Raw genomic sequence first — 8,435 nt, 5'->3', positions numbered from 1 at the left:
ATGCGTCCTGCAAAGAAGGGTGGCGAGAAGAATTACAGTTCTGCCATCAATGAGCTGGTGACCAGAGAATATACCATCAACATTCACAAGTGCATTCATGGAGCTGGCTTCAAGAAGTGTGCCCCTTGGGCACTCAACGAGATCTGGAAATTTGCCGTCAAGGACATGGGAACTGCAGATGTGCACACTGACACCAGGCTTAACAAAGCTGTTTTGACCAAAGGATTAAGGAATGTCTCATACGGCATCCCTATGCAGTTGTCCAGAAAACGTAATGAGAATGAAGATTCACCAAACAAGCTTTCAAAAATCTACAGTCAATGTGGATGAGAACTAACCGCTGATCATCAAATATATCAAATAAAATTATAAAACTGCCTTCCAAAACAAAAAAATCATACCACTGCACTCCAGCCTGAGCAACAGAGAGATACCCTGTCTCAAAAAAAAAAAAAAAAAAAAAAAAAAATCAAAATAATGAGACAGAGTATGTTAAAATGTCTAGCTCAGTGCCTGGCACACAGAAGAAATGACTTACATGTATTGAATACTTTCTACATGCTAGGGACTGTGATAAGCACTCTACATGTATTATCTCCTTCAAACTTCACAATAACTTAATATTGATCCACACTGGACAAATAAGGAAATTAAAGCTAGAGTAACATTAAGCAGATTGTCTTATAGATACTAAAAGAAGTGAGATTTGAACCTAGGTAGTGAGAGTCTGGAGGCTGTTCCCCTTCATCGGCACACCAAACCACCATAAAACATACTGGTTGAAAAAAAGCAAAATCGAATAAAATTTTTGTAAGAATTTGGATCAGTCCTTGTCAATCAACTAAAATGAGTAGAATTTTAGGAAATGTAAAGTTTTTAAACTTTACAAAATTTTTTGAAAATGAGTAGGATGCAATAAAAACTGGACATAAATCTTTTGGCTCTTTTTTGTTTGTAAGTAGGTTTGTAAGTGCAATTAATTTATTTATTTATTTATTTATTTATTTATTTATTTGTTTGTTTGTTTGTTTGTTTGTCTGACAGGGTCTTGCTCTGTTGCCCAGGCTGGAGGGCAGTGGCGCAAACTCAGCTCATCAAAACCTTCATCTCCTAGGTTCAAGCGATCTTCCCACCTCAGCCTCCTAAGTAGCTGGGACCAGAGGCATGCATCACCGTACCCAGCTAAGAGGTACAATTTCTATATATCAAAATGTATTTGCTGTAAGAGCACATTGGGTTTTGATAAATACATCCATCTGTGAAAGCACTACCACAATCAAGATATAACATTTTCTCATTGCTCCAGAAAGTCCCCTCCTGCCCTTTTGCAGTCAATTTCCCACCACATCCCACCTCTGGCCCTAGGCAACCACTGATCTGCTTCCTGTCCAGTCTAGAATTTCCTATGGGTAGAGTGATACACTATGGACTCCTCCGTGCCTGGCATCTTTTGCTTAGCATATTTTTGACAGCCATGCACCCTGTTGCATGTATCAGCGGTTCATTCCTCTTTACTACTAAGTGCTGTTCCCTTGTAAGAGGATACCAATTTAATTCTCCATTCATCTAGTGATGGACATTTGGCTATGGATCAGTCAGGAGATAGAAACCAGTAATTTGAACAGGAAAATGTATTATAATTGTTAGCTAGTAAAAAGTGGTTAACAACAACAAGGGGTAAAAAGAGGTTTCTAAGGTGGCTCAAACCTGTAATCCCAGCACTTTGGGAGACTGAGGCAGGTGAATCGCTTGAGCCTAAGGGTTGGAGACCAGCCTTGGCAACAGGGTGAAACCCTGTCTCTACCAAAAATACAAAACACTAGCTGGGTGTGGTGGCACATGCCTGTGGGTGGTCCCAGCTATTCGGGAGGCTGAGGTGGGAGGATCGCTTGAGCCAGGGAGGTGGAGGAAGCAGTGAGCCGAGATTGTGCCACTGCCCTCCAGCCTGGGTGAGTGACCCGCCCACCTCCCAGAAACAGAGTGCTGTAAGGGATCGAGAAGCAGCAAGTACAGTGAGGGAGAGTGGACTCTCCAAAATATTTAAATTGTGTTAAGGAGAGGAGAGGTTATTTTTCTCTTTTGATGCTATGACAATCCTTGTCAACACCATTCTTCACCACCACACTCCAGCCACATACAAACAAACAAAGAAAGAAGGGATTGATCGCTAATGTAACTATTTAGAGCCCAAAACATTCATTGGACCACATTGTACTAGTAGTCAGTCACCATGTGCCACTAGCTTAGCAGTGCTATCAATCTCTCATTCCTCCACTTTCACAGACCATGGCAGGACTCAGCTATCCCAAGCATGCCATGCAGTCCATTTGAGGCTTTACCAGTAAGTCCTTTGGAGACAGGAGATCATTGCTCAGATTTTTGTTCACTGAGCTAATTTACTTCTCTGTCATTATTTTAGAGGACAATCTGCATACAATGATACATAGCTAATTCTTGAGTATCCTTTAAACTTCGTTTCATTGTAGCTTAATGCAGAATATACTTACACAGTGTCATCCTGAAGTGACAATTAGAAAAGTATACGGATATTTTCTTTTTTCTTTCTTTCTTTTTTTTTTGAGACGGAGTCTCGCTCTGTCGCCCGGGCTGGAGAATAGTGGTGCGATCTCAGCTCACTGCAAGCTCTGTCACCTCCTGGGTTCACGCCATTCTCCTGCCTCAGCCTCCTGAGTAGCTGGGACTACAGGCACCTGCCACCTCATCCAGCTAGTTTTTTGTATTTTTTTTTAAGTAGAGATGGGGTTTCACTGTGTTAGCCAGGATGGTCTCGATCTCCTGGCCTCGTGATCCGCCCGTCTCGGCCTTCCAAAGTGCTGGGATTACAGGCTTGAGCCACCGTGCCTGGCCTGGATATTTTCAAATTAGTGTTTAATTTCGTAATGTGTGACTATTCTCTTTAAAGCTTTAGGAAAGATTTTAGGAATTCTATTTTTATGAGATTAGTATATTTTAATTGCCTGCATTGTTTGTTGGTGATTCAATTTTTTTCACCTTAAAAATATTAATGTGGGGCTTACAAGCTCATAAATCAGTTACTGTTCAAATTTTTTAAAAAGCCGGTCGGGCGCGGTGGCTCACGCCTGTAATCCCAGCACTTTGGGAGGCCGAGGCGGGTGGATCACAAGGTCAGGAGATCAAGACCACGGTGAAACCCCGTCTCTACTAAAAATACAAAAAATTAGCCAGGCGCTGTGGCGGGCGCCTGTAGTCCCAGCTAGTCGGGAGGCTGAGGCAGGAGAATGGCGTGAACCCAGGAGGGGGAGCTTGCAGTGAGCTGAGATTGCGCCACTGCACTCCAGCCTGGGGGACAGAGCGAGACTCCGTCTCAAAAAAAAAAAAAAAAAAAAAAAAAACAACTGACGTGCCTTGGCTAGTGCAAACAGTAAAACAGTTATTTTAACTGTGTTTGTTTGATTAGCTTGGAATCTAACAAACATTCTGTAAGAAGTCACTATCAAAGATAGGAGAAACAGATAGCCTGGCACTTCCTTCCTTACCAATGAAATGTTATGCATTTCAGTACTTTCTACGCAAAGAAAAGCAATATTGTATGAGAGTAATTAAAGTGTTCACAATTAGGTTCATACTCTGGTTCCTCTTCAGATCATATACATCTTTTGTCTTTTACTAAAGATTTCCGTGGAAAGGAACAATTCTGAGTTTCTGACTAAGTTTTGTTTTGTTTTGAGATGGAGTCTTGCTCTGTTGCCCAGGCTGGAGTGCAGTGGTGTGATCTTGGCTTACTGCAACCTCTGCCTCTCGGGTTCAAGCCATTCTTCTGCCTCAGCCTCCCAAGTAGCTGGGACTACAGGCACTTACCACCATGCCAGGCTAATTTTTGTATTTTTAGTAGAGACAGGGTTTCACCATGTTGGCCAGTCTGGTCTTGAACTCCTGACCTCAGGTGATCCGCCCCCCTCGGCCTCCCAAAGTGTTGGGATTACAGGCGTGAGCCACTGTGCCCGGCCTGACCAAGTTTTTGAGGCCTTGCATATGTGGCACTTATTTTTATTTATTTTTTATTTTTATTTATTTATTTATTATTTTTTTATTATTATTTTTTGAGACAGAGTCTTACTCTGTCATCCAGGCTGGAGTGCAGTGGCATGATCTCAGCGCACTGCAACCTCTGCCTCCAGGGTTTAAGTGATTCTCGTGCCTCAGCCTCCCAGGTAGCTGGGATTACAGGCGTGCACCACCACACCTGGCTAATTTTTGTATTTTTAGTAGAGACAGGGTTTCACCATGTTGGCCAGTCTGGTCTTGAACTCCCGACCTCATGTGATCCACCCGCCTCGGCCTCCCAAAGTGCTGGGATTACAGGTGTGAGCCACCATGCCTGGCCCAGGGCTTATTTTTTTAAAATGTTACAGATATTAAAGTTTGTATATTTTCCTAGTAGCATCAACAACCTGTTATTACCTAGATAACCACCCTTCTTTCATCACTCAAATATAAATTGAGGGGCTAAATAGGACCAGAGTTCTGCTATATACCAGAAAAGTGAAGAACCACAGAGTCCAACTCTTGCTCTGTGGAGTTTACAGCACAGGTAAGAAGACACAGAACAGCCATTACAAGTGTTTTTGAAGAAGTACAGGGCGCAGTAGGACCTAAAGGTCAATTACCCAGACTGTGGCTCACCCTGATTTCTTGATTCTTCTTGTATTTTCTTTTCTGTTTTTTTGGGTGGAGGGGAGGCGCGGGGGACAGAGTCTTGCTCTGTCGCCCAGGCTGGAGTGTGATGGTGTGATCTCTGCTCACTGCAACCTCCGCCTACCAGGTTCAAGTGATTCTCCTGCTTCAGCCTCCTGAGTAGCTGGGACTACACGTACCCGCCACCACACCCGGCTAATTTTTTGTATTTTTAGTAGAGACGGGGCTTCACCATCTTGGCCAGGCTCCTCTCGAGTTCCTGATCTCAAGTAAGCCTCTCGCCTTGGCCTCCGAAAGAGCTGGGATTACAGGCTTGAGCCACTGCACCCGGCCTCATTTTATTTTTATAGAGACAGGGTCTCACTATGTTGCCCAGGCTAGTCTTGAATTCCCGAACTCAAGTGCTCCTCCTGCCTCGGCCTCTCAAAGTGCTGGGATTACAGGCCTGAGCCAACATGGCCAGCCTCTTCCATTTCAAAACTGAAAAAAGAAAGTGAAGATACAAGCTACATTAAATGATGGTATGCATGCACATTTATCTTCCAGGAAGAACATTATTCAGTCAAATAATCGAGGTTCTCTCAGGCAACCTCTCTGGAAGGTTTGCTTGTGTGTCTAGTGGTAGATACCCCAAATCCCCAAAGAAGAAAGCAGGGAGTGGTGTGGAAGGGGTTGCCATGTGGAGATGAATTGGATTCAGTTTTCTATCTTTTAAGTTTTATTTTTACTTACATGGCTGGGCACAGTGGCTCATGCCTGTAATCCTAGCACTTTGGGAGGCCAAGGCGGGAGAATCGCTTGAGCCCAGGAGTTTGAGAGCAGCCTGGGCAATATAGTGAGACCCCGTCTCTTAAAAACATTATTTTTTAAATAAATAAATTTTATCTTTACTTAGGTGGAGACAGAGTCTCCCTATATTGCCCAGGCTGGTCTTGAACTCCTGGTCTCATGGGATCTTCCCACCTGGGCTTCCCAAACTGTTGGGACTACAGGCGTGAGCCACTGAGCCCAGTGAGTTTCCTTTCAAAGGAAAAAGAAGTGGTTGTCAAGCTCCTTCCGAAGAGGCCAAAGACAGAGATGAGCAGGGCAAGAAAGCAGTGCCCTTGGGAGGAGCAGGGTTCAGGGTCTAATTCCTGTTGCTTTAGCCTCCGATTGTTACCTGCCTGGAGAGCGGATAACATTGCATGGGTACAGGGCTGCCGAACTGGAGCGCCTTGGCTATTTACACTGACCTGGAAAATGTCAGGATAAATGACAGAAGGGGGGGGTTGGTGACTGCACTCCTTCTAGAAGTCTCAACGCTTTGTGGGTATTGAGTTGTGTTTTTTCCCCCTCACCGTTGACTTGTCACTAAGTCACTGAGGAAGGATGGCCTGTAAATCAGGTGAGGGCTGGTGGAAGGGAGGGACTTAAAGTGAGACAGGCACCCCCCACACAGGTCACAGTTTAAAAGACGATGGTTCAGACCGTTATGCGAAATGATCTCAGAGCGGCTGTTCACCTTCCCCAAAGCTGCATTAAAAAGAATTAGGATGGTTGACATCCCCCTTAGAAGACAGACCCCCCACACTGAGACTAGCCCTCTTATCGGCTGGCCAGGGCGAGGAGGGGTGTGTGCAGGGTCGCCCTCGATGCCGCAGCCGGGGCAGGTGGGCATGAATGCGGCCCCACGCCAGGCTCGGCCTTCGAGCCCGCTAGGCGCGCGCGCACGGTAGAAGCGCTCGCCTCCGCCCCTCGCGAGCGCGCCCCCCACCCCTCACCGTTGCACGCGCCGAGCCCGGGTGCCCCCGCCTGCCCTGCGCTCCCACAGCCCAAGCGCCGCTCAGCTGACCCGCGGGCGCCAGACGCGGCGGCTCTCAGCTCGCGAGCGCAGCTGCGGCGGCGCGGACCTCTCAGGCCGACACTCCCCCCGCGCCCCTCCCCCACCTGGCCGGGCTCCGGACTCGCCGCGCGCGAGCCCGCGGCCGCTTCCCCCGCGCCGAGCGAGGAGGCAGGCTGCGGCGGCAAGAGAAGGCTGCGCGGCCATGGGAGAGCCAGTGTCGCCCTAGGGCGGGCGCAGATACCACAGTCGGAGCGGTGGAGGCAGCCTCAGCAAAAAGCCTTCCCGGGCGGCGGCGGCGGCCACTGGAGCAGCGCGGCCGGGATGAGCGGGAGCGGCGCGGCGCCCGGCCCGGGCTCGGGCTCCTCCCCGGCCGCCTGCCGCTTCGCGCACTACTTCGTGCTGTGCGGGATCGACGCGGACAGCGGGCTGGAGCCTGACGAGCTGGCGGGTAAGGCTAGGGTTGCGGCGGCGCTGGGTTCCCTCCGGGGCGCGGGGGACGCTGCGGGGACGCGCGGGAGGCGGGGTGCGGGCTCCAGACAAAGTCAGCTCCCAGCGGCGTCCCCCCTCCTCTCTCTGGCCGAACGGGCGCTCGGGCGCGTTTTAATGACATTGTTATTTATTCTGCGTGCGGGCTGTGCGGCTGCGCCCACCCGGGCTTTCGCCTCCGGGCGCTGGGTTATTAATAACGGGCGCGGGGGTGGCCCCAAGGGCACGGTCCCCTCCTGGTGCGTCGGCCCCTTCGCCCGCAGCCGCACGCGGAGGCGGCCAGTGACTCACCGGGCGCGCGGGTTGCCCCCCGGCCGCCGTGTCTGCCTCCCACCCGCCGGCCTCCCAACCCTGGCCGCGAAGTTTCGGCCCCGCACGTGACGCCGCTCTCAGGCCTCTCGGGGGAGGGGGAGTCGGACTCAGCTCGGCTGCCGCGGGGGTAGAGTCCGCGGAGCCGCCGGTGGCCGTGCGGTGCGAGCGCGGGGCGGGGGCCGGTCGGACTTCATCCTGGACTCTGCCCTCTGCGCCGCCTCCCGCTCTGCGGTGCCGGCCAAGTCACCTTTTGGAATCCTGTGGATTTGGCCGCGTCTGGGAGCTGACGGGGACCTTTGGACGCTCGGGATCCAGCACCGCGCTTTGTTGACACTGCCTACACTGTTCCCGAGTTTAAACTCAGTTGGGTGCACCGTGTGTTAGTGCCTGGTTTTCCCGGAGGGGTACCGGTCCCTCTGCTTGATTCATTTGATGGCGCAGTGCGGGGCTGTGTCGGGGAAACGATGCGGGGGAAAAGGGGCAGTTAAAGGGCAATGGGGGGGCGGCGGAGTGCGCAGTGTCGAGAGGAGGCCGGGAGAAACGACTGATTTCATTTTTCACCCCTGTTCCTTTCCGCTTGCCTCCGCGGGATCTGAATCTTGATATGTTGTTGTCGTTAAATGGGTGAGAGAAGTGACATCTACCGCCTGAACTTTGTGTCAGTGTTAAAGACTTAGGTCATAGCATTTCAGAACAACTTCCTTAGGATAGATAATTCCTTATTGATTGCACCAACATAAATTTTTCGCTTTTCCTTTGGTGGGGGTGGGGAGACTGGGAAGAATCTATTAAATAATAAACAATAGTAAACAAAACTGTTAATTAAGCCTTAAAATACAGTCCCCATCAACCCACGTCTTGGCTATCTTTTTCTTAGCTCAGCTTCACAGCAAAACATTTTCTTTTTTTCATATTCTTTGGAGGTAGAAACACAAAACATTTTCAACAAAAACTGTAAGTCTAGTTTTAGTTAAAAAAAATTTTGGAGAACTAATAGAATACCAGGTTTTTCTGCATGTGTAATTATGTAATCACATTGTTTCTTCAACTAAGATTTCATGTACATCTTAAGAATGGCTTTGTCAAAGGATATGAAGAAAAAATGTCTGCAGAGAGATTAGGGGAGATTCTTCTCAAA

At 48.9% G+C, this 8,435-nt stretch overlaps 1 protein-coding gene and 2 pseudogenes across 3 annotated transcripts in view; all 3 read left to right on the top strand.

Moving 5' to 3' along the window:
• LOC104661947 lies at positions 1 to 330 on the top strand (annotated as a pseudogene).
• Positions 331 to 3,604: 3,274 nt separating this feature from the next.
• On the top strand, positions 3,605 to 3,714 carry LOC115900251 (annotated as a pseudogene).
• A 2,811-nt stretch (positions 3,715 to 6,525) lies between these two features.
• DENND5B (DENN domain containing 5B) overlaps positions 6,526 to 8,435 on the top strand; it is a 212,201-nt gene continuing 210,291 nt past the window's right edge. For all 3 annotated transcript variants that reach the window (XM_030939428.1, XM_030939429.1, XM_030939427.1), the window contains exon 1: positions 6,526 to 6,947. In XM_030939428.1, the coding sequence (XP_030795288.1) occupies positions 6,821 to 6,947 (127 nt within the window). In that variant the 5' untranslated portion in view covers positions 6,526 to 6,820. The remainder of the gene's footprint in view (positions 6,948 to 8,435) is intronic.

Source organism: Rhinopithecus roxellana, chromosome 10 (genome assembly GCF_007565055.1).
Source record: "Rhinopithecus roxellana isolate Shanxi Qingling chromosome 10, ASM756505v1, whole genome shotgun sequence".
In the NCBI taxonomy this organism is placed as follows: domain Eukaryota; kingdom Metazoa; phylum Chordata; class Mammalia; order Primates; family Cercopithecidae; genus Rhinopithecus; species Rhinopithecus roxellana.
The sequence above is the reverse complement of the archived record's forward strand: the minus strand, read 5'-3'. Positions and strand labels throughout refer to the sequence as shown.